We start from the raw sequence: 25,314 nt of genomic DNA, 5'->3' as shown, positions 1-25,314 counted from the left end.
GAAAACACGAGGCATCATGTGTTCTTTTTTGCGCACCCTCTATAAGCCGGGATATTTTATTCCTTTACCCTGACTTGCCGCGTATCTTCGAGTATCCTTAAGAGGCAATGAATAGCTGTTTACCAAATTGTCCGAGCAAAAAAAGTGGGCAATAGCGAGAAAAGCAGTCCGACCATGAGTGACGACGCTAAATTGGTTGCTGTTCTTAGAAAAGTCAGAACACGCACCTTTTTGAGCTTGAAGATGTGCTATAGAAAGTCATTTTCTTGTGCTGAGTCAGCTATAATATTTATTTATTTTGTATTCACCTCGTTTTCATAAGCACTGGTCCCTTTCCCGCGCTGTTCTCACGATGCTATATTTAGTGTTTTGTAAATTTTTATTGCAGCCACCACAAGTTCCGCAGCATCGTCAGATGTTCCTCAGCAGGCATCCACAGAGCAAACTATGAGTCCACCAAACACAGGTGATGAAGCCCTTCATGTTTCTCCCTTGGCTGTCCTTTCAAGGAGCAGCCAGGAAACGCTATGAAGTGGTTATTTTAAATGCAAAAAGCTGTCGCAGAGAGGTGTACAAGAGAGACAATTTATATATGTGTATCCTCTTATCCTTTTCTGTGTGCTCACAACGATGCATTAAAAAAAAGTACCCTTCGTTTTCCATCTTACTCTCTTTGCCTAAATTTAAAAGAAATGTTTTAATTTTCCTCTATATTTGGCGACGTATATCGCACTACAATTATTTATACAATTTACGATATATCACGAAACATGTATAGTGCTTACATTCTTACTAGGCAGGTGATCATTGCTACAACGGTTCACAACCGTTGCGATCTAACACCTGAAATTGATTACAAAGAAAAACTAATGCACCAGAGGGAGGAAATGTGTTAAATGAGCAGTTTAAATGGGGAAGCTTGCGAGTATAACGTGACTACAGCCAGGGTGCAACACGCGGTTGATTTGCAGAGGTTTTGATCCTGCACTGTTCACTTTGATCAGGCTCATCATGTTCATGATTCTTATGAGGGTGGGGATGATAACTGAATGCTGCGGCAATTTGTTTACACATGGACTGTATCATGGGAGCTCACTCACGCATGAACACACACACACACACACACACACACACACACAACACATACACGCGCGCGATAAAAAATCCTCAGATGAACTTTCAGAGCTTTAGCGCATAAATGACACGGGGCCTCAGCGTGAAAATTAATGGGTATCGAATAGATGTCGAAACATCTATTAGGCTGGAGTTAGAGATAATACTGTTGAGCCAACTGTTGGATCACTGTTCTGCATTGAACAGAAGAAGCAACTGCATGAAGGGGGACACTTGTTTATTTAGAAAATTCGTGTGAAAAACAACAATACGGCAGACAGGTACGAATGAATGAACTATCACAAAGCACTGTGATTTGTGTTTGCGACATATGCTCATGTCATTTCATAATCAAAGTATAAGTCATAACAGAGCTTAAGTTCGATACGAAGCAAAATGACGACTATAATCAAAACTCAGAAGTGATCCTAATACAGGAGTTTTTTTTTTTTTTTGCCGGAACGGAAAGTAACTACAGGTCGTTTCTGAGTACACATATTGAAAGGTAGCCCCATAAGGTTCTCCGAAGACCCCTGTACATACCTTAACCCACCACAGCCTTGATGAGATTGTTGAGCACCAGCCGCTGCTGTGGGAGGCACAGAATGACTGTCGCCATGTGCCTATGAATAGGCACAAGCGCACTTTCAGCCTGGTGCTCGGCTGAATGAAGTTATATCGCTTGTGAGGGCACCCACGCCGTTGGAAATTGGTGACATGAAACCGTCAGACCTAAAATAATAAGGTAATTCTCTACTTATTGTTTAATTTGCACTTTCTCAGAAGACAGGCGCGTGAAGAAACAAGAGTGTTGCAGAGGTATGGTTGAATATGCAGTTCTCAGTTCAGATCACAACCCTGAACTTAAAGGGGCCCTATAACGCTTGAAAACATCGGTGCCGACTGCATAACCCTTAGTGGCAATCGCCAGAACTACTTCGAGCGGAAATGGTGCCGAAAGGTTGCCGCCATATGCTTGGATGAATGTAACGATAAAGGTGATGGCAGCATTGCATCGAAATAGAGATTACTTTTTGATATATTTTTAATTACCATGATTTTTCGCTCAGGCGCGAAAGAGAATAATGCTCTCCGACTTTTCCAGCTTGAAAATTTCAAAGCTGGTCAAAGAATGCACCGAATGCCATGTGCTGGAGGAAAGGCGCTGGCGGTGCTCCAGGCGCCATTATTTGAAGAAACCAAAAGAAAAAAATGTAAGAGCGTTCATATATATATGTCATTGCAAAAAGAAAAATCCGTAAAGCAACAAAACTATATAGAAGCGTTCGCGAGCTGGCTCGTCTCGCACGTGTCATTCTCTCTTCAACTACCACATTGTCTGTTACCGTCGCAACAGCATCCTTAATACGCTGAACATAACAGACAATATTTCATGCGAGCTTCCTATATGGTAGGGCTTTCAGTTCATTTCATTAGGCAGCCTTCCGGGGTCAGAGGGCAAGGGAAACAACGTAAGGTGAGCCCTCAAAAAATAAGTTAAGGATAAGAATCCGTTTCAATGTATTTTGATATCTCTATATACGCTGAATAACTTTGCACAGCGTGGCCCTATCGCTGTTCTTGCGGCACTTATCTCTCAAGCCATCAGTGTACGCAACCAGCTAGAAAAACATCCAAAACTGTGAAGTCGTGAAAAGTGTTGGAGGGCCCCTTTAAGTGGGAGCTTACGCGAAGGCGGTAGGGGTGTCTGAGCTGAACTGTATTGCGAGAAGAATTAGCGTTTCAAGTTTTGAAGTTACCTATGTGAATCTTCGTGATAAACCGCTTTTGTGGCACGTTTCGTAAAATAGCGATTGAAGTTTTGTATCGAACCATGACGTTACTTTTAAATATGGGAATTCTGCCGAAATTTGTAATTACACTTATTTTGTTGCGACAAAAGTACTTAAGAGAAGGGTCTTTTGGAACTCTAGTGTAAAGCCCTTGTGTTCATAAAATAATGTTTATATGAATTCTTCCATGCTGCATAAGCACATCTAAGTCAGTGGGACCTGCCTTCCGGCTGCTTATTTAATAAAATGGAAACATTCAATAACTGTAGGGCCTCATTTTCAAAAAAAATATCACAGGTAGTAACTGTACTTGTCGATAGGGTCAAACTGTTATTCTTGAGTGTTAAAAACAAGTTGTGATGCTTCTATTTTTCAGAAGAATCAACCATTCTAACAAAAGATGTCACTGAAAAAGGTGTGACAAAACCAGGAACCCCACTCACAACGAACCCATCACCAGAATGTCCTCGTGGCGAATTCAGCTGCCGAGATGGTGCAACCTGCATTCCAGCTTTGCTAAGATGTGATGGCATTTCTGATTGCCCTAACGGACTGGATGAAAGATGCAGTAAGTGGCCGCCTGCGTGAACGTGATAACTTCTGTTGTCTGAAAATACCTCATGCTAACGACATGGGACAGATTCTCTCATACAGTAAGCTTCTGTCTCTGAGGCAGGGGATAAGTAACATATACATGCAGCCCTCATCAGGGAGGACCACTATATGTGATTACAAAAAGAGCATCATTGTTGGCACAACCGTACGCCATTAGTATTCATACCACTCCTAAGGAACATGGACAGAAGAAGCAGAGTGCAGATTAAATACTTTGGTCGAGCGAAGAATGACTGCAAGAAATGAAATTGAAATGATAGGTTAAAATATAGAAACGCGCAATCTCAAAATCGGATACCCCGAGTTTCAGTGGACGTGCAGCAAGCAATGAAGTTTTCCGGAGCATGCTGCTTTTTTCGGATATGCTGCCTAAACTGTAAAACTGTAAAAAGAAATCACAGTATATACACAGAGTAAATGTACAGTAAAGATGATAAATGATGAGTAAACATGACACGCATCTCATGTTTATCATGTTTGCACCAGTGTCATACCTTTGTCCTCCATTCATGTCCCGTAATACCAAATTTGGCATGAGTGAAGCTAGCGAAACAGCCGTGAGCGCATCATGAGCGTGGCATGCAATCAGGTTGTTACATGACACGCATGTCATGATTTTCATGTTAGGATCTGTCGCTCGTGTTTATCATGTAATCATGTCATACCATACCAGTTTTGCAACATGCCATGTAAAGGAAACCACCACAGGACTATGAAATGTGAATCTTGATATTCATGACATAGACGTCATGACTTTCTTGTTATGACCAGTCAAATATGTTATTCATACAGTCATGTTATGCTATACCAAGTTTAGTATCGATACCGTTATTGAAACGGCCAGGAGAGCTAAAAGTCGTAGGCAGCTAGATAGATAGATAGATAGATAGATAGATAGATAGATAGATAGATAGATAGATAGATAGATAGATAGATAGATAGATAGATAGATAGATAGATAGATAGATAGATAGATAGATAGATAGATAGATAGATAGATAGATAGATAGATAGATAGATAGATAGATAGATAGATAGATAGATAGATAGATAGATAGATAGATAGATAGATACGCTCAATGTCGCTGAAATTCGCTAAGCAATGCTTCGCATTTAAAACAAGATGGAGGTCACAAGAAGTAGACTGAAAACGTATACTAACATGAACAATTCAAAACCCAGTGCATCTCAACTGCATATATTCGAGGCGATTACCCGACGCTCGCTGTATTGTATGTAAACATGAATACGTAGGCGTAGAACAGATTTTATGAAGATGTATACTTGCTACATGGCTCATTGATCAACAAAACCCGCACCTCTTTAAGACGTGTTGGCGAGACGCTCTGGCTAGCTTCGAACTTGACGGTCAAGTTTGTACCATTCACCAGGCCCGGGAAGTGGCGGAAAGGCTAAACCTTACCGCTACCAGCACAGTTTTAAAGACGATAGTCTTTCTTGGGGACTTTTGACTCAGAATATTTTGTCTTTCTGTCTGTCTGTCTGTACATTTGTCTGTTTGTCCGCTTTTAATGGTACTCTAAACGGCATTCAAGTGGCCAAACGATCCTCCGAACGGCTGACCCCATCCGCAGTGCCCGCAAATATTGCTCAAGATTCAGCGTTCGTATTTGTGCGATTGTCAATTAAAAAACAAATATTGTGCATATATGAAGCATCATAACACGTCAATATTCTGTATGTGTGTCTCTTAGTAGAAACGGCACACATAAGTAATCATCAGGACCATAGCGTTTATAACGTTGCGCTTACCAGGCAACGCTTGCACGAAAGGCAAGTGTTTCCAACGCTTTGCTATGACGACACGGTGGTGGCACCTACTCGTCGCATCGCGCTCTACACCTTATAACATCCGAGACGGGCACGCAGGGCGCGCGCGCTTCGTTATCCAAGAAAAATGCTAGATAGCGCTCATGTTTCACGTGTGACGTGACTTGATGGGCTCGTTTACCTCCGTTGCACGCTCGAGACACTCTAGCACAGCGCTTCCAGTATAACATTGCCCAATTTTCTCGCGCAGAACATCAAATAAGCAATTTGTTCACTCTCTCCAGACGCAAGACTATTTGACGACATTCGCAGTATAACATGCACATACGAGGCCAGTTTTTCTTTTTTTTTCAATAAAGTTTTGTCGATGCATACATCACTTGACTTGGTACTGTCTCTATGAAACCCCTACCTTAAGCAAGCGGTTATGTTGTGTGATGTTGGCTTGTTACGTCAAATTGACGCAGCAAACTTCAATATTCTCTCGCATTCTCCCGTAATAATTTTGCGTCATTATTGTTGACGATGCCGAGCTCTATTTACGTGTTGTATAAAACATTCATAGCCTTCACCCTAATACAAATATATTCGTACCTGGAGGTTTTGCTTAAAAGCCCGACATCGTTGTCATACATGGTTTAGTAAGGCTTTGGAAATCATGGTTATCTCGTGCCATATAACGTTCACTCACTTCGCAGAGCGCACTGAGCCTCTGGCACTTCGTCTTCGTCAAAATGTGACGGCAGTCACCGGGATCAAACACTGTACTTTCGAATTGGAGGCCGAGTAACTTCACTACAGTGCCCCAGAGACGGACGCGGACGGGAAGATTGGAAAAGAATGCGTTGGTGGAAGAGGCTATTTGCAGGTTGAGATAAGGCTCATCGTAACTGCAGAGGGGAAAAATGCGGCAGATCCCAGGTTTCTTGGGAATCTATAGTATTCAAAACATGTTGATGCAAAGCTAATGTCATTTATTTTTTTATTGAGCGTAACGTTATGAAGTGGTGCCCAATATTTGTACAACTCCACGCACACACATACGATAGACAGCCGCTTATGCTGGAAATTGTGACCAAGCAGATGGCTGTTGGTTCGAAAGAGTTCATTGCCTAAGCGGACCATCTTTCGCCTACAAATATCGCCAAGCTCCAACATGCCGATATCTACTGCAGCAATATCAATTATCGGCTGACTGGCTTATCCCGTGCTCTAAACGGCCGCTTAAGACGACAGCTTGCACGTCTTTAGCTTCAAGACGGCACATTATATCGGCCAATTCACCATTCTCTCGGTAACAAATCGCTCCCGGTTGTTTTTCGCTCACTTAGGCTGCAAGTTTTAAAAGCATTTCATGACGACGCGACAGCAGGCCACTAAGGGTTTCACAAGAATTACACCGCCCTAAGACTCGCTGCTTTCGGCTTGGCCTCTCTTATTGATGGAGACCACTACAGTGGTTTGGTTATACATATGAAGATGAAGTACTGCCAGCGCTCACAATATTAGCAGTATTTTGCAGTTTCGTAACGATACCAAAACCAACATGAATATTAGCAACACCGGCAGCGGCAAGCTCATATGACGCGGTGTTGTATGTGCTGGGTCTAATGGGGATAGTGGCCTTCAACAGTATTAAATAAATGAACCTCAGCGAATAGCGCCCGAGTACAATTAACTGTAAGCTGACCGGACGGCTGTATCATAGAGTACATAAGTAATGTATATAAAATTTTATAGCAAGCACTACAACCACAATTAACGTTTGACGAACATTAGGGCCTATTTGCAAAGTATTTCGGACCCCAACGCGGTGGTCTAGTAGATAAGGCACTGACCCGCAGCTCGCGAGATTGAATTTCGGCTGCGGCGGCTGCGTTCTTGATGGTGGCGAAAATGCTGCAGGCGCGTGTGCTCCGATTTCAGGGCACGTTAAAGAACGCTAACTAATCGACATTTCCGTAGGCCTTTACTAAGGCGTGGCGTCTCTTATAATCATATGGTTGTTTTGGGACGTTAAACCCTGCATATCATCATAATTATCAGCAAAGTATTGTGGGGACCTGGCATGGATTTGTGGTAGAACACTTTTGTGCCACGCACAATGCTAGGGTTTCATTACTGCTGCGACACTTATATTTATTTTGTGCATTGTTTTCATTCGGTCAATGCGGCCTATGTCAGCTTTTTTCTAGTGCCCAAGCATTATATTACCCATATGTTGTTTCGCGTTCCTCGGTAGATATAATATGTCTATGGCCTGTGAAACATACCTGCACAACAGTGACACATACCTGCCCCCGGGTATGTGCAAGTCTTTTTGGAAAGCGTTTGATGTCATAAGCGACGAGAATGTGACATTATCGATGTCTTGACTACCTTCTAGTATTCCTATGAGCATCTTACTCTCACTTATTAATTTTCCTGTATCCACAGTTAAGGGGTGATCATGACATTAGTCAGACGTAGGTGGCTAGATAGATAGATAGATAGATAGATAGATAGATAGATAGATAGATAGATAGATAGATAGATAGATAGATAGATAGATAGATAGATAGATAGATGATAGATAGATAGATAGATTAGACAGATAGATAGATAGATAGATAGATAGATAGATAGGTAGATAGATAGATAGATAGATAGATAGATAGATAGATAGATAGATAGATAGATAGATAGATAGATAGATAGATAGATAGATAGATAGATAGATAGATAGATAGATAGATAGATAGATAGATAGATAGATAGATAGATAGATAGATAGATAGATAGATAGATAGATAGATAGATAGATAGATAGATAGATAGATAGATAGATAGATAGATAGATAGATAGATAGATAGATAGATAGATAGATACGCAGAAAGACGACAAGAGTGCTTTCCATTACTATAAAAACGCCTCGCACTGAATGATTTGCTATGAAAGAAGCATTGGCAGCGACACGATGGTTGCAACATTGGTCCGAATCGATGCCGGACACCTGGGTATGCTGGATTAGTGTATTCGTTTGCTGATACTGTAACAGCCCCTTACCTGAACGTTCTACAGAAATATCAATAAGAAGAAGAAAGCATGGTCTAACCGCTTCCGCAAATGTACGCTTTAGTGTGGAGGGTGCGCTTGCGCTGTCAATTGCGTTTTGAGTAATACTCCCAGTGTTCGATAAAGTTGAAAACTTTCTGTGAATACTACTGCGTATGAAAACCACTGAAGCCCTAAGTCATGCGATTTGTAGTTCTATTTTTAACAGTATTGCACTAGTTGCTGGGCGCAAAAGAACGTTTTTTTCTGTTCTGAATTGCTCATGTCTGTGCCTAACAATTTACAGGTGTCAAAGGCATAGATATTTGCACGAAAGACCAATTTTATTGCTCCACGAAGTATCCTGCCGCTTGCCTTCCACGTGTACTGCTCTGCGATGGACAAGAAGACTGCTTCGGTGGCGCGGATGAGTCATTGTGTGGTGGTGAGTACCTGAAGATTACCAGGCATCTATAACACACATTTCCTGATTGTTAATTTATTACCTGTTCAAATTTATTGGAAAATTTTTATCACACTTGTGAGACTCAAGATGTGTCAGTTGGTTTACTTGAAAGGCAATTTATACGTGGTATCGTTGTAAGGCCTCAAACAATCTATTAGGAAAAAAAAACCCCTTCATTTCACCTGTTGATTCTCGTTGTTTTTATAGAATTCGCCTTATCACTAGTCTGTTCATGTGATGCGACGAGGAACTAAAGAGTAGATTGGTCTATAAACAACTATAATCAGTTGCATTGTCTCCTAGCCTGCTTTGCCATTCAGCTCATTCGACCTTATTGGTGTAGGTGCGCATGTGTATTGTTTTTATTGGTTTATTATTTTCACAACTATATTCTCTTTTTCGTCCCCACTTTCCCTTCCCAGTACAGGACAGCAAATAGGTTGTTCTATCGGGTCAACCTCCTCCTGTTTTTCTTTTTCCCATTTATCTCTCTCTTTCGTATGACTATCATGAGCAATCAACTTATATCACTTTTTTGACAGCCCAAGTGGAGGTAACTGACCAGACGGCACAAAATCTTGATAGACTCAATGCTTAGTGTTGACGTCGTTGACGTGTTGTATAAACTAGTAAGCGGCTGGGTGGATATAGCACTTACAAGACAGGTATTGAAGGCGAAAAAAAACACTGGTCCTGTTGTTAAACTTGGTTTAGGAACTGTTTGAAGAATATTTTAGACAAGTGTCCAAAACTTCGAAATGTTGTATTAAGTGGCGGTTTTAATACAGACTAACAGTAACAGCATCAGGTTATGCAGCGTGGCAAGCAACACACCTCTGCTAAATTATTATTAGTAAATGCTCGCGGAGGAAGACAAAGCTGTAGATTTTGATACAGTTCAACAAGCCTTGAGACACCTTATTTGGCGAAAAAACATATGTCGCTTGTAGAGTCTTCATCGCTAAAGAAACCATGTACGCAGCATAAAGTAGCATGAACGAATAAAATTTTATTGGTTGTACCGCCTATTCAGTAAGCTGAAATAGCCAGCCATGCCATTTCGCAAAGCTTTGGGAAATGCTGGATGTTTGACTCACCACGCCACAATATTTGAGAGATAATCGCGCTTCTCAGAAGTCATGATTGTTTTGTTTTGAGCTCAAATATTTCAAAAGGGGATACATTAGTGTGAATTGGGAAGGCTTGTGAGAGCTGTCACACTGAATTAGCTGTCTAAAGCGTGCAAGTTTGACCAGCCCGTGAAGACGACACCTAGCCAAATGGACACTTAGTCAAATATCTTCGGACAATGGACGTTGCTAGAGTAAAAAAAAAAGGGGACAAGTAGTCTTTTTTTCAACTTTCGTCACGATGATAGTGAATTTTTATGATGCAAGGGCCACTATGGTCGAAGAAAGTGAAATACAGGGTTTCTTGTCGACACCTCTGAAAAGATATAATAAAAGTGATGAATAACAATAAACACTGGTGTACATGACGCCCATTCGGTAAAGAGTGCGTGAGAAGAATTTCAAAGCGGGCGAAATTAACGGCCTTCACAACAACTCTTGTCAGAGCGAGGAGTGTGGCACGCGTGACGTTTGAAGTAGACATCTTGGTGACTTCCTGAAGATTGAGAGCAGCGTCGTATGTTATCTTGAACTTTACAATCTTAAAAAAGTCACGTGGAAACCTTAGCCCTAGCGACATATTTTGGGGAAAAATTTTTTGTTCATAAATGCAGTTCACGATATTGTCACGCTATGATGAGGCAATAACCTGTAACTGGTGGCCGGCAGAACGTTAAGCCGGTCCGATCACAGGCAAAACGAACTCATCGTCTTAATTTACGTGCTAGCCTATATTGCTTAACGGCACATACGATTCCACCAGCAACGATACCACGTAATCCAAGCCATTACGCTCGTGGAAATATTCAACGTGATTTGGGAGGCAGTTTATGTATTTTTTAAAAATTCGAAGCATTTCTTAGCGAACTTCTGCGACTTTGAGCGTATCTATCTATCTATCTATCTGTCTATCTATCTATCTATCTATCTATCTATCTATACCATGAAAATCATGACGTATGTCATGAATGTCAGGATTTACATTTCATGGTCTTGCTGCTCTTGTGGTGGTTTCGTTCACAAGACGTGTTGAAAAACTGGTATGGTATAACATGACTGCATGGCGAACGCAAGCGACAGACCATAACGTGAAAATCTTGACATGCATGTGATGTAACAACATGACTACACGCCACGCTCATGATGCGGTCACGGCCCTTTCGCTAGCTTCACATACGCCAAGCTTGGTATTACGGGACGTGAATGGATTACGAAAGTATGCGACTGGTGCAAACTTAATAATCATGAGATGCGTGTCATGTAACAGCATGACTACCGGTCATACGCATGATGCGCACGCTGCCGTTTTGCTAGCTGCACACCAAATTTTGTATCACGGGACGTGAATGGATGACAAAGGCATGTTACTGGGTCAAACATGATAATCATAATATGCGTTTCATGTAACAGCCTGGCTACAGGCCAAACTCATGATACGTGCGCCGCCGTTCCGCTAGTTCCACCTATACCGAATTTAGCATTGCATGGCTCAAACGGACGACAAAGGCAAATTACACGTCCAAATGTGATAATCATGACATGCGTCCTTTGTAAAACATGACACATGCTATGCTTATAGCGTGCTCGTGGCTGTTTCACTAGTGCCACATAATTCAAATTTGGTATCAGGTCACGTGAATTGACGACGAAGGGAATAGATGACGAACATGATAATCATATTATAGAAGTCATGAACGGCATAATTTACCTCCACCTCGCAACGTTGTGCTGATTTTGAGGTGGCATATCAACCTTTCTTATTCGTGCTCCGCATATCATCAATTTCCACTGTACGTGGGATCTGCCATTTTTTTATACGAAGCACTCCAAAATTTTGATAATCTGTAGACTCAAGTACGATATTTTGCAAATTCGATTTTATTACGTAGTCATACTCTTGAACTATTTGTAACAGATGTGTAATAAGTGTGCTTCAAGCAACTTCTATCTTCGATGATTTTTCCAGTGTGTCCAGAATTATTCTGCCAGAACAATGGTGTCTGCTCATGGACAGAAAACAAGCGTAGCCCAGTTTGTAAATGCACCGATGGCTACGCGGGAACACGCTGTCAAGTTTTGAGAAAGACTGCACAAGAAAACGAGGAGTCACTTAAGGGTAAGCCTAACGCAAATAAAATAAACCGAACTGATTGCGGGTTCTGGTATTCGTTGTCAGCCGTGTCGTGCATTTATTATTAGTAAATTTGTATTTTTACGTGAGTATTCAAAAAAAAGTGGTAACAGTCACATGGATGCCCTGTTTTTTTATACTAAATAACGTTCAGAATTCTCTACTATTTGAGGCATTCATAAAAAACTTTATTACGTTTCGTGTCAGTATCAGTAGCCTAGGTGATGATCACATATGTGGTTGTATTACGTAATCCACCACCGAAAATCTTTCAATGGTCCTCAGCAATAAAGCTAAAATTTGTGTGTATAGTTCTACCAGTACTTCTCTAAGTTTTGCTATATCACTAGGATGATTAAATATCTGCTAGGCTTTGAGTAGCAAGGACTGCTGGGCGAGTTGGTAATTCATCTTAACTAAGTTTTGCGAAAATTCTTCCTTTTGTACTCCATTTGTTTCGCGCAACTCAGTTAAGATAAAATAAGGCTTTATTAACTGTTGAGGAATGTGGGCGTTGCCCATGTGTGTGGAAGTCCTAAAGACAGCCATAAATGTTAGGCGTTTCATTGCTAAGGTCGGTTTAGTTAAATATTTTTAAAATAAACTGTATGTGGCACATCTTATCTTCGGCACTCCAGTAGTTAATCGTTGAGACCCTTTCAAAAGTCCCAAACCACGTTTAAGGGTCCTTTTATGGTGAACTATGGAACTTCGGTGGATCCCTTGGTGGCTGAATCACTATGGCTTGTGGGGACACTGCATCTGCCATCGTGGCTGTAGTCCTATACAGTCACCATGGCTTTTAGCTTCTCCGATAGGACTTCCTACTGGAACAGTAGTCCTTTAACTCTGAGGCTGACTCGACTGTCCCTCAGGGTGTCTGCATTTTTTGGTCTTCGCTATCGGCTTGAGCAAACGTACGGTACCTGGACCGGGCAGTACCTCAACCAGATGCCACGGGGTTGTGCGCGGACAAAGGAAGCAGACTGGACGCTCAGATTAAACTGTTATTTGGTGAACTTTTGGCCACGTCAAAGAAAAGTGAGATTACAGAAAGACACTGGCACTGATAGCGGTGAACAGAGCGTTGGCCGTCGATCAATGGACAAGTGATGAAGCGCGTTGGCGTTTATACATGTGCCGTCGAATAATGCAGCAGCATCGCTGGCGGCTACGTAGGTTCCATAATAATCTCTAATGTTCGCATTGTAGGAGCAATCTAAACTGAAGTGATCTGCTACACTGCTGAACCTTCTCGAACACTGCAGGCGTGGTTTGCGCTGAGGGTTTTTTACAGTGTACCGAGGTGATAAAAAGTTTTATGAATGGTTTCGGCGATATCAACGCTTATTAAAATGCTAATAAAATATCTACCCAATAAAAGTTTCTCGAGGTGACCTATTTTCGCTTTCGTATGAGCTGGCACGAAGCATAGATATTTCATTACGACTGAGAATTTCGAACACATGGGGTGTTCGTTGGAGGCCACGATATGACAAACGGAGTTGTCGCGCACCGCTGCTAACAAATGTCACATAGCGAGCGCGGAAGCGCTCTCCGTGCGGCGGTGCCTGGTAAGCGATGGCCACTCAAGACTAAGTATATGTGTTAATTACATTACGCACGTTACATACTTCGATCAAAAAAAACGAAAACTGTAATAACAAGATTAAACAGCGACAGCACCAAATGGGACGGAAATAACTGAGCGGCAACGTAGTTTCCCTCACTTGCAAACTCCAGTGAAGTGTCAATAAACTTTTGATGCAAAAAATGTTCTGAACATCAAGGATAACTTGGTTTCGCGCATTACTAAAATAAGTACGTGCTGTGCCTTCAGAATGCAACAAAATACACGCATTGCACAGCTTCTGACACAGAGAGTGAATATGAGGCCGAAAATCTCGGTGGCGCAAGGTGACTGCATCCGAAAGACAGCCAGTCATTCCGTCAATGATGCTTGCTGGCCGGGTGAGCGTTGCCGGTGTCCCATCGTAACGAACGCCAGCCAGCTCCAGCAGCTTCGCGCGCCACGGCATGTGAGCGCCGTAGCCTGAAGACATGAAAATCAGTGCTCCGTCAGTCTTACCAAGAACTACACAGACTGAACGGTTGTCTACCGCATGCATTCGCCATGCTTCGTGAGCGTCCACAGCCGAATAACGCAATTTCATTCACAACTGCGATGGTTTAACAAAAAATAGGCTGTTGTGCCTGACCAAACGCGGGCTACTATTAGCCCCGACAAGTTGAAGTGGCGTCATCTGGCAGGATGCCTGAATGACGTCACGGCATCGATGCTTCGATGCCTGCCATGGTGCGCCTACATTACACGCGCTTGAATCTTACGCTATTCCGTTGTTTAAAATTGCATTTCGCTTGGCTCAAGCTTCAGATGAATGGCGAAAACAACATCGATAATTTTCCTAATAAATAGACGGAAAGCTTTTTGTTCATTACTATCGCCCATGGTCACTGCACTCCACCGTACACAGTTCATCAGGACTCTGTTGTCGCGCAGCTTAACTAGATGATGGGTTGGATGCTCGGCAGCGGCAGCCGAATTCTGGCGTCAGTGAAGAGCAAGATGATGTTTCTGCTTGGATGCAAGGTTATTCTAAAGCGTGTCCCACATACAAGCCATGCTTCTAACACATAAAAAAGTATATTTACACTAGTAGGTTGCTTTCTTCACGGGCGCTTCCTTTACGAGATATGGTGTTTTCACTTCCGCAGATTTTATTTGTTACGGGCACAGGTGGCTATCTCTCCGCGGACGTTTTTTATATGTGCCTGTATACCAAGCTCAGCGCACTGTTGCAAAAACTCATGCAGTGTGGATGCTCGCAAAGTATCTCGAGAGAACTCAGCCGAGAATACCACCACAGCTGCTGTATTTGTTTTTCTTATGTACTTGCTCACCGGGCATGTAGTTTTTCACGCTTCCCTCACAGTTATTTCGGGGCTTCATCTCAGTAAAAAAAAAAAAAAAACGCCAGGCCTGCGCGTAAGGCGCAGCACAGCTACAGCGAAAGCTAGAAGAGCGGCTTTCCAGGGTCTTTCCAAACAATCATTGGGTAACTGCTGTGATCACACTTACTTGGTACCCACTATGGCATTACAAATTATTTCTGGGTGGTAGGCTGGTATTCGCCATGATATCCTTCGTGATTCTTCTGACGAGCGTTGTATTTGCAAAACACTTGAAAGGAATTTTGTGCCGATTGCGCATGCAGTGGCTGATGACGAATAGGAAGCATGCTGGAAGTGGGTATGCCCCACAGTTAATACGTAATCAAGAATAAGCTTTTGTAGTGGTTTGGAGCATTGGACGACCCACTCGTTACTCTATTCGCGTCGTAGGATGCCTGGTTGTTATTTTGCCATTCTTAAACGCTTTATTACTCATAATAACGCGATTAATTTCCTGGCATCAAGCCTGCCTAATGCAAGTTTGCAAACAAGTCCCAAGCACAGGCATGACTCGGTGATAGAATACTGGGCTGGCGCGCAGCGGACCCGGTTTCGAGCCCCACTGTGCCCTTAGTACTAGTTATTTTTATGGTTTCTGCGATAGTGGTGACGGACTCCAGCTGTGGCGGTGGCGGCGAACAAATATACGGCGCAGCGCTTGACTTGAGTTTTGATCTCGTAACAGATTTCGTTGTAAAATGAGTTGAGGTTAAATGCGAAACCTTCATGCAGCGTAGTAGCAACCGCGCTGGTACAGTCGTAACTACCGATTAAGATAGCCCGCTAGTAAATTAATTTTCCTTACATTTGATTACACACTAGCTTCATTACCTTGCGTGTGGATATTATGGGCGAGATCAGACATTGACTCATTCATGTCAGCACAAGGTCAGTTACGTCGCCAGGAGTGCTATCGAAAGAGATCGCAACGTTCTTTCGACTTTAAACTGTTTGCATTGCAAACGGTTGCTATCAGTAGTGCTTCCACGTGAATTGACTATTATCGCTTGTGGCACGGCATTTGATTGGACCAGCTGTTCATGGAAATCGGAATTACAGCCACGTAATTCCACGTGTCCATTTGTACAGAAGAAGCATTTTACCATTTCCTGAAGGTTTCGGGTGTGTACACATAAATTTGTTGAACATTAGAGATTTATCAAAACACCTTTATAGTTGATTCACCCAACGTCCCTTTCACCAAGAAGCCCAACTTTGTCAGATCACTCGAACTATTTGCACAGAAACTCTAATTTCATTTGTAATTTTTTGGACACATGTTGTAACCCTGGAGTGTATGCCAGGTGGTAATGTAGCTTGAACCATCAGCATAAGGCCTTTCAGCACCAGTTTGCTGGCGTAAGCGGGGGTAATCAATGGTTATAGACGGTTCGTGAAAACAACGAATGGCTTGATGTGATGCACTACCACGGGCGCTGGATAAAAAAGCGCACGGTACGGCCTGCCGCGTCGAGCGGCTTTCTATGGGAGAGCGCGTGGCAGCCGTAGGCTCAGTTGCGGCCGCTGCAGCGCGACGGAGCGGGGACGGGTAAGACCCCTGGGGCTTTAGGGACGGGAGGGACCCGGAAACGAGTGGCGGCGGCTCCTTCAGGGCAACAGCCACAGCAAATTAGCTGGTGTTTGTCACAACAGTGACCCACTAAGTTGTTCTAATCAGTGTTTTTTTTAATCACATTTATCACAGTGACGCCATATTGCATATTTAGTAGACAACGAAGTGCTATCTAGTTAAAAAGCAAATTGATTTTTTTCTGTGCGTGCCGAGCACCTGACTTCTTTTTTTTCGGAACCAGCTTGTTGCTCTGAGGCTGAGAGGAAAATTCACAATGCATGTAGCTGACTGATATAGCACTGAATTCTTGACAAAGTCATTGTTCTATTGATAGAGATGTCTTAAACTAACAAATTTTGAGTATCGTGACGTTCATTCAGCGCTCTCGCGTTTTCTCAGCCGGAATGCTTGATAATTGATTTTTGGACACTTTACAGTAGACATTTGTAGCTTTTATATTCAGAAAGCATATCGAAGAAACATAATTTAAATATACTTCATGTTATCCGGTACACGGCAGTGTGCCGGAAAGTAATTAGGCTTCAAACGGTAGATAAAAGTGGTCTCTACGCACATGGTGACGCGCTCCTCGTAACGTTATTGAAGAGGCTGTGAAAGTATACATCATTAGAAGTGCCATTCAAATTTCTTGATAGTTCCTCCTAGGCAAGGCGATACATATATATATATATATATATATATATATATATATATATATATATATATATATATATATATATAAATATATATATATATATATATATATATATGTATATATATATACTACACACATGACCGGGTCAAGGGACAACCACGTTTTCATTATGTTTACACATCGCAAAACCATGGCGGCTGTAGGGAAGTCGAGAGCACGTGTGACGTATCTTCGTGTGAGCGAGCACAGGTGCCTACTTGTCGACGATAAATAGTAGAACAAATAAACGGTAATGTGTAACAGAATCGCATGACGGAGACTGCCAGAAGACAGGCGCGTTGGAGTGCTATTGGCATTAGCCAGTGCCCGTGGTGAGGCTGACATGAATAGACCGAACGGATGGTTATATTGTCGATAGACACAGAAGCCAAAAGTTGGTCACAGAAGCAGGAGCTATTGTCAAGTCGTTTTATTATGCAAAACTGTAAAGAAGTGAAAAAAAATATTAGGAATGCCAGGATGAGCCCTAAATGGTGAATAAATAAAATATTTTCACGCATTATGTTTCGGTTATGTGTTCACTGTTGAATTAGTTGCATCATCATAAGAATGTCGGGATGAAAAGAGACGAAAACATTCAAAAGCGCAGGAACGCAAGCGGTTGTGTTTGCATTGTGCAGCATTTTATGTTTCTTTTCTACTTACAGTTTTCATATTATTCACTTGAGAACTACTTGCTCAATTGCCAGCATTGAAATTACAGTCATAATATTTCAAAAAGGCTCGAGTCCACTGTTACAAGATGGCACACGTGCTAAGTGTATTTCGTGGCTGTTGCATCTGATACAGCATTGTATGAATACTATAGATGTGTTTGGAGGAAATGAGTAGTCTATCTTATTTTGTGTTAAAGGAACAGTGGGAACTGCAGTTGCTGAGGGTACATATTCTAAACAAAATGATTAAATCTGAAGCAACGTTATCTGAAGCGACATACTCAGTTGCTATAAGTAATTTAGATGCATTTGAAAAGTGTAGCTCTTCCAGATCTGTTAGTTGTGATCTCGCAGGGTCTGAGTAAAATGTGCTCACAATTCTTACTTCCACGTAAACTGATCGGTGTGCAAGTTTCATCTCGGGTAAGACAATACCAAAAATTTTCAGGGGCTGCAGGTATCTAAAAGCAATGTCAGTAATTACCTGGTGCGCACACGCCACATGGATGTTAAAAGACGATTTCTCGGGTCACACAAAGATGCGCGCGCTCAATCCTAACTACCGCAAGTGCACCGCGCATGCGATTCTAAGGGCGCTCGCGAAAACTGTACCCCCCCCCCCCTTCCAGTGGCGCCACACCGGTGGTTCGGGAACTAGACCTGTCACGCCGGTTTCGGAGCACGCGGTGGGCCACGCTCTAAAAAAATATCGATTAAAAGGGGTGTCTTTTTGTCCCACAACAATAATCGTCATCAGGCTTGCATGCGCTTCTTTTCTTGAAAACTCGGCGCTGGCCACTTTCCTATCGAGAATGCAATGTAACCCTGATATTGGGCATGTCGATCGTGACCGGAATGTACCGGGCGCTGGGCGATAGCGCAAGAATGCAACGCCATATAGATGACGATTATTGTTGTGGGACAAAAAGACACCCTTTTTACTCGCTCTTTCTTTAGAGTGCATACCCGTGCGCTCTTTCATCCAGTGACCGTGGCACTATCATTTCCACAGTATATGTTACGTTCAGACGGGGGTTTACGCATTAGATTATCGCAGCTTTCTGCACCTAGATTTGTGGGGTTTAACGTCCCAAAACCACCATATGATTATGAGAGACGCCGTATTGGAGGGCTCCGGAAATTTATACCACCTGGGGTTCTTTAACGTGCACCCAAATCTGAGCACACGGGCCTACAACATTTCCGCCTCCATCGGAAATGCAGCAGCCGCAGCGGGGATTCGAACCCGCGACCTGCGGGTCAGCAGCCGAGTACCTTAGCCACTAGACCACCACGGCGGGGCAACTTTCTGCACCTCACTCAACTTTCTCTGGTAGTGTGATTACCCCATTCAGACACTAATTAAGATTGCATATTCAGAAACGCGTCAAACGGCGTGGCATAATTCCAAGGCACTCAGTATTACATTATAAAAAAAAGAAAACGAATGAATGTGTTGTTTTGCATGAGTTGCCCAATACAAAATGATTAGTGTGCAACAAAATATGTAATTATGTGGCTACCAGCCAGCTTCAGTACTTGCACAAAAAGAATCAACAATTAGGTCCGATATGCAGGCACAATTATTTTTTTGTTGTATTCGTTTCTAACAGGGGAAAAATACGTCTCACATTCGTCTTAGGCCATGGCACGTCGAACAATTGTGGAACATGGTTTTCAGCAAAGTGATCCTCTCGAGCAATACTGAGCACGCAGAAATCTAATAACTGCTAGCTGTTCATTTAGAAATCCTGCAGAAATCTGCACGCCGAGTTTCAAGCTGCTTGAAAAAACAGGCGGCATGTGACGCGCCTTTGAATTTCATGGCCACAAATATGGACGCATTGACTGAAAGCGGTACACGGGGTACTTATATCTTGGTAGATATGCATCGCAGCAATGAGCAGTTATCACCACCCTATTGCTCAGGAGTGGACGCACGGACGCCGAAAAAAAAAGCGATACTCAGCTGCGGACAAAGCGAGTTCTTGCCGTAACGCCACTTCGCCTCGACTGCCGCGCTGCCAGTTTTCGTCCTCAGGACTAACAGCCAGACGTGTCTTCCACGTGTTTTGGCTTGCCTAGAGCTAAGCCACTCCAAATCCGACGACGTTCCAGTGCTCCCATGCATACGATGTTAATCTGCTCTTCCACTCGTTTGTATTATTTCTATAGGGACGGTCCTCCGACAGCTCATCAGAGGAGAAAGTAACTCAGCAGGGTTAACACCAGTTTTCTTGTTTTTTTTTTTAATAGTGTCGGGAGGAACTGGCCCCATCGTGGCTGGAATTCTCGTCGTGCTTGCCATCGGCGTTACTGGAGCTGTGATTGCTGTGATCCTGCTCAGAAGAAGACGGCGAAAACAGTAAGTTCTCCTCCAAAGTGCATAGACAGCTTTTCTCCAATTCTTTCTCATGTAGAAAGCTTAAAAATCTTCTTCAATGAACATGACATCGCCAGGAATTGAAGCAAAGACTTCTGGCTTGCTTGGCCAGGGCGATCCGGTAGGTGTTCACCGGGCCTGACTGTGCATTGAGTGCATTCAAACGGGACAGAACCTCAGAAGATGCAAGCTTGAAGGGGTCGAAAATCTTTGAGCAAGGGGTGTCACCAAACCTAACGTTTCGACAAATGCTCTTGTATTCTGTGATGAAGGCCCTTTGTCGAACGCTGCCTTAAACAATAGAGTTTTTGTCAAAACGTTGGTTTCAGCTACACTGATTGATCACGCACACTTAATATCAAACACTGACACGTGTAAGATATTGTGATGATTTACAAGTTTGTTTAAATAGCTTTCATCCCAGCATTCTGCTTAGGACGGAACAAGCTGCTAATAGGCTCCGCTACCAAGAAGGTGGACCAGGGGAGAGGGAGATAGACTACATCTAACTGTCAACTGACAAGCCCACCCTTGCTCCTCCGTAACATAAGATTTGACCCAACAAGATGGTCTATGCAGCTGCAACATGGATCTTGACTGCTAAAGTATTACATTTCAAGTTTTATGTTATCGCGGTACGCTCTGAAAAACATAAATAATAACAAATTTCTGCTTCATACCTCTTATTGTGCGGCTTCTGAAAGCTGCAGGTTTTCTATTGGATAGATTCCAAAAGCAGTCATAACTCAAGCTAAATGTAGCCAAAGTAGCAAAGCCATTTAATGTTATCAGCAGATCTCTACTAAAACTCTATAAAATGGATTTAAGGAAAACGTTTCTATTACTGAACAAGGAGCATTAACATTTTGCTCAGGAGGAAAATAAAAGTGTACTTTACTTGTCTTGCTTGGCTTTCGAGTTATAAGCAAGTTGAAAGTACACGAAAAATTTTTTAAGTTTGGACACCTGCATATCACCATGTTAAGAAAGGCGCAGTTATTGCCAGGGACAAAATAAGATTGAAGAATAAACTCGATCCATCAAGAGAAAAACTATAGTCGTTGAAAGTGATTGTGCTTGAAGTTCTGGACACAAAAAGAGCAGTAGGTGCATTAATGCCTCTAAAGCTTGAAGCTGTGACATATCTTTGAAGATGCCTAGTCCAGCTCAATCTTGTTGCGGATATCTGTTTTTCCCAAGTTCTCGAAAGAACACAGGTTGTGCATCTGCATAGAATCTGGCTCGCTACATCATCATTGAAAGCAGGCAGCGTAAACCATGTGCTTGCTTAAAGGCGTACTTCAATTTTGACGTTTAATTTGCATGTTCTCTAATCATACAACTTGCCCATTTTTATTTTTTATTTATATATATTGAGCTCGTCAATTCTTGGCCAATCTTCTAGATTCACTGTATGAGTCCCATTGACTAAGAAAACAAGAACCAGGGCTTCCTTGAAAGCTCTGGTTCTTGTTTGGAACTTTTTTTTGGAAGGCATACAGAGCATTGTGCTGAGATGATTCGATGGGCAGTAGACCACAATGCGTTAAGTCTCGATGAGCAAGGGACTGTCGGTGTGTTGAGGATACACTCACGCATCGGCTCACGCGTCATAAAAGATTGGAGTAGTAGGGTAGTCGACAAGCTTCTTTAGTATTCACTCAGCAACTAATAAGAAAAATTTCTATTAAATATTTCTTCTAGAAATATTCGAAGCACACAGAAAGTATCTATAGTACCAACCTGAAACTTTTGTTGCCTGACTCGTTGTTAAGAAACGCTTCTCCTAATGTGAATATCGGCTTACTTTTTTCTGAACTGCCTTGGGGGTAGCAGCCTTTTCACTCTGATGACAGGCAGGTCATATGAGAGTAATTATTCTTATTACGTGTCACGTGGTACACAGAAGGGAGAAAACAAGCCATCGGGTCTTTAGTTAACATAAACATAAAATCTCGTTGCACGGAAAATGTTAATTACAGAAAAGCACTAGTTCACTAAATTTTCCCATGCTTCGTCTCTTTACTATTGATTCAAGTGATTCTCCTTGTTTTCGTGCTTCATGTTTTTAGTGAGTCAATGTTAGTGGCACATATCTTGGTTATATTTGACATTGTTAAAGCAGCATAAAATCACACAATTGTTTTTGTTCTGTTTCTTTAATTGTATCATTCACCAAATGATTGATCAGCATACACTAGAAAACTCTGCGGCATTTTCATTAGCTGCATTCATAGTACCTTTTGTTACATTACGAATTCAGTAGTTATCACAGGAAGTAGTACAGAGACTGCAACGCTCTTTCTTGCAGGACCTCAGAGGCACTCCTCCATAGAGCGGTATACGATGCCTCAAGTGAAAGAGCAGGTGAGATTCGCAACATAGTGTCTCCAATGATAGCTGTCTAAGCCCATGTGGAAAAAGATCAGTGCGGGCAAGTGTGGTTCGTGTAGATATCGGAAATGATTGATATTAAAGATCGCTCCTTGATTCGCTGCTAAGACAGAATGAAGTAGGCACGGAAAAATCTTTCCTTCAGCAATATTTCACAGGTATTGTAGTTCTTCCACAAGTTAACGGTGTCGTACCTCGTTCTTAGAAGTAGTAAAATTGGCAGCAGTTTGAAAATACATGTGCGAACTGGCCCATCCTGTATTGCTCTCGAATCTTCATACATTTTGCTACAAACGCAGGTTCACTGAGCACTCGCATCATATAAAAAGTTATACTTCGCAAACTTCTTTCGCCGCGAAATTGCTTATCAGTGTTCGGCGAATTGCATAATCTGGCAGTTTCAATCAAAATTGCTCACCCACTATTCATGAAATTTTTCATTAAAGAAATCAGAGCAAGCTTTTTTATCAACTTTCAGTATTGCATTCAACAAAAAAATTCAAGCCATTGCTTCTTTTAGAAAACCATTATCTTCGATCGTGATAATCCCTTCTTTTTTTTTTTTTTTTTGAAAAGCACACTTACTAGCTTTGCGTATTAGCGTAGAGTCGTGTCTTATCTGAATAATAGCGGACAAAGCGTACGTGTGATTTTAAACAGAGTGCTCTTTCAGAACTCTTTCACCTGATTCTAGTAAATTTTAACTGAGAAAGATAATGTTGCACTTCATAGACCTTGTGCTTTTATTTTCTCCTTTCAGAATTTTTCGATTGAAGAAAATTTACATCTATTCACTGGAAGAAAGTGTTTTCCGATCGTCGTATTATACGCTTTGAAAAAAGGACTACTTATATTATCAAGTGCAAAATATATACGCACAAATAAAATGTCACTTCTCACAATGTGTGATATAGAATTTATTTTGCACATGCCTTCGGTTTCATTAAGCTGTTTGCTTTTTTATATTATGATACAGTTTATATGCTGTTATGAAAGTGCTTGGAGTAGAGGGATTTATTATTTTTAAGCTTAGAGTGGACAATAAAATGTGATATGGTTTTGTTCAGTTAGCATCTCACTGTTGACACGTAAGTACATTGTGTAGGGTTCTATGATGTAAAGCCATAAAGGAAGTAAGTGAACAAAAGGTAGTGTGTAGCCAGTAAAACGTGAGAAGCACAATTAGCCTACCGTCAAGCTCTGTTGGAAAAACATTTCCTTCAATTAAGGTTCATCTATGTTGATCATAGCGAAGCTGTTCAAAAACATTTCATTTCAGGCGTGATATTTCGGGGGAGTGAGAATTACGAGCTTGTTTGCTTCAATTTCGAATCAGCAATGTAAGGGAATATGATGATAACTAAGAGTGCTGTAAAATGTTACCACAACACAAGCTGAAGAAAATGCAATCATCTTTGAATGTCTTTCTAGATGGCTTTTTGAGTATTTTTGATATTTAATCATCGCTCTCAGATTGAAGTTTGCAAAAACGAGAAAATACAAATATCAGGTGCATGTTATTCATTTTGTATTAGGCTCACTATTAATAGTCATTTCAATACAACACTCCTACATCACTACTACATATCACAACGACGTTCTCAATATTTTCTCTAGCACGATACCCCTGTCGTCACTACAAAAAAATTTTTGAACTTTGACCACCGAACAGGGGTAAATAGACCGTGACCTTTCCACTATTCAAGGAGTGATGAACTTGATGTTCTAAAGACTCCTAGTTTGGTAGGTCTGTATACGCGAAATCTATCGCACTGATAATCAGTCATAAAAATTGTTAGGAAAAAAATTTGGCAAGTCTCACGTACCTGGGAATCGACGTTATGCGAATCTTGAGGAGGGAACGTGACCATGTTGCAATTTTTTTTTATTGAGCGACACGTCATGAGATGACGCTAAGTATATGTACAAATATCGCACGCCCAGACATATGTTGAAGAGTTACAGAGGTTTATATGACCAGTTGTTTGTACTTGTGCAAGGATGACAACTGGAAAATGTGTATTAGCAACACCAGAAGCTGATATTGTCACGTGCGTCGTCGTCACTAGAAGCCACAGAAGACGAGGGTGCGGCAGACAAGGTTTATTAGTAAGGAGGCGTACTTGTGCCTCACGTTTAGGACACAAAAGGAAAACTAACAGGATCGGAGCGGCGTGTCTATGCACAGTTGCTGTTCCACCAAAAGAACAACCCACAGCTTATGCGCTGCCAGTTATTTAAGCGCTGAAAAGACAACACAGAACATGCGCACATCTATCATCAGATACTGCACTGTCTGATACGATGGGCCCATCGGAAGTTAATCGCAGTCCGCTCTAGCCTATCTAAATGACGCGACGGCTGTCGCTCTATAGTGGCAGCTGCGCAGAACGGCATGGCACGTGGCATTGCTCCCCCCTCCAAAAAACATCGCCTCGATGTTGAAAGCAAGCACTGAAGTCATGAGGCACTGAAGTTTTCACAAAAAAATAGAGGAACAAGCGCACATGTCTGCTAGCGCGCATAATAGGGTTTCAAACGCACGAC

The 25,314-nt window shown here is 42.0% G+C and overlaps 1 protein-coding gene across 1 annotated transcript in view; it reads left to right on the top strand.

The window, feature by feature from the left end:
* Positions 1 to 23,669, top strand: part of LOC119169732 (MAM and LDL-receptor class A domain-containing protein 1-like) — a 336,454-nt gene extending 312,785 nt beyond the window's left edge. The window contains exons 59-65 of the mRNA XM_075886851.1: positions 389 to 466; positions 3,283 to 3,474; positions 8,654 to 8,791; positions 11,909 to 12,058; positions 20,247 to 20,355; positions 22,685 to 22,740; positions 23,528 to 23,669. Of these exons, the coding sequence (XP_075742966.1) occupies positions 389 to 466; positions 3,283 to 3,474; positions 8,654 to 8,791; positions 11,909 to 12,058; positions 20,247 to 20,355; positions 22,685 to 22,740; positions 23,528 to 23,541 (737 nt within the window). The 3' untranslated portion in view covers positions 23,542 to 23,669. The remainder of the gene's footprint in view (positions 1 to 388; positions 467 to 3,282; positions 3,475 to 8,653; positions 8,792 to 11,908; positions 12,059 to 20,246; positions 20,356 to 22,684; positions 22,741 to 23,527) is intronic.
* The last annotated feature ends 1,645 nt before the right edge of the window (positions 23,670 to 25,314 follow it).

This window comes from Rhipicephalus microplus, chromosome 2, assembly GCF_043290135.1.
Source record: "Rhipicephalus microplus isolate Deutch F79 chromosome 2, USDA_Rmic, whole genome shotgun sequence".
Taxonomy (NCBI): domain Eukaryota; kingdom Metazoa; phylum Arthropoda; class Arachnida; order Ixodida; family Ixodidae; genus Rhipicephalus; species Rhipicephalus microplus.
This window is presented reverse-complemented; position numbering and strand designations above follow the sequence as displayed.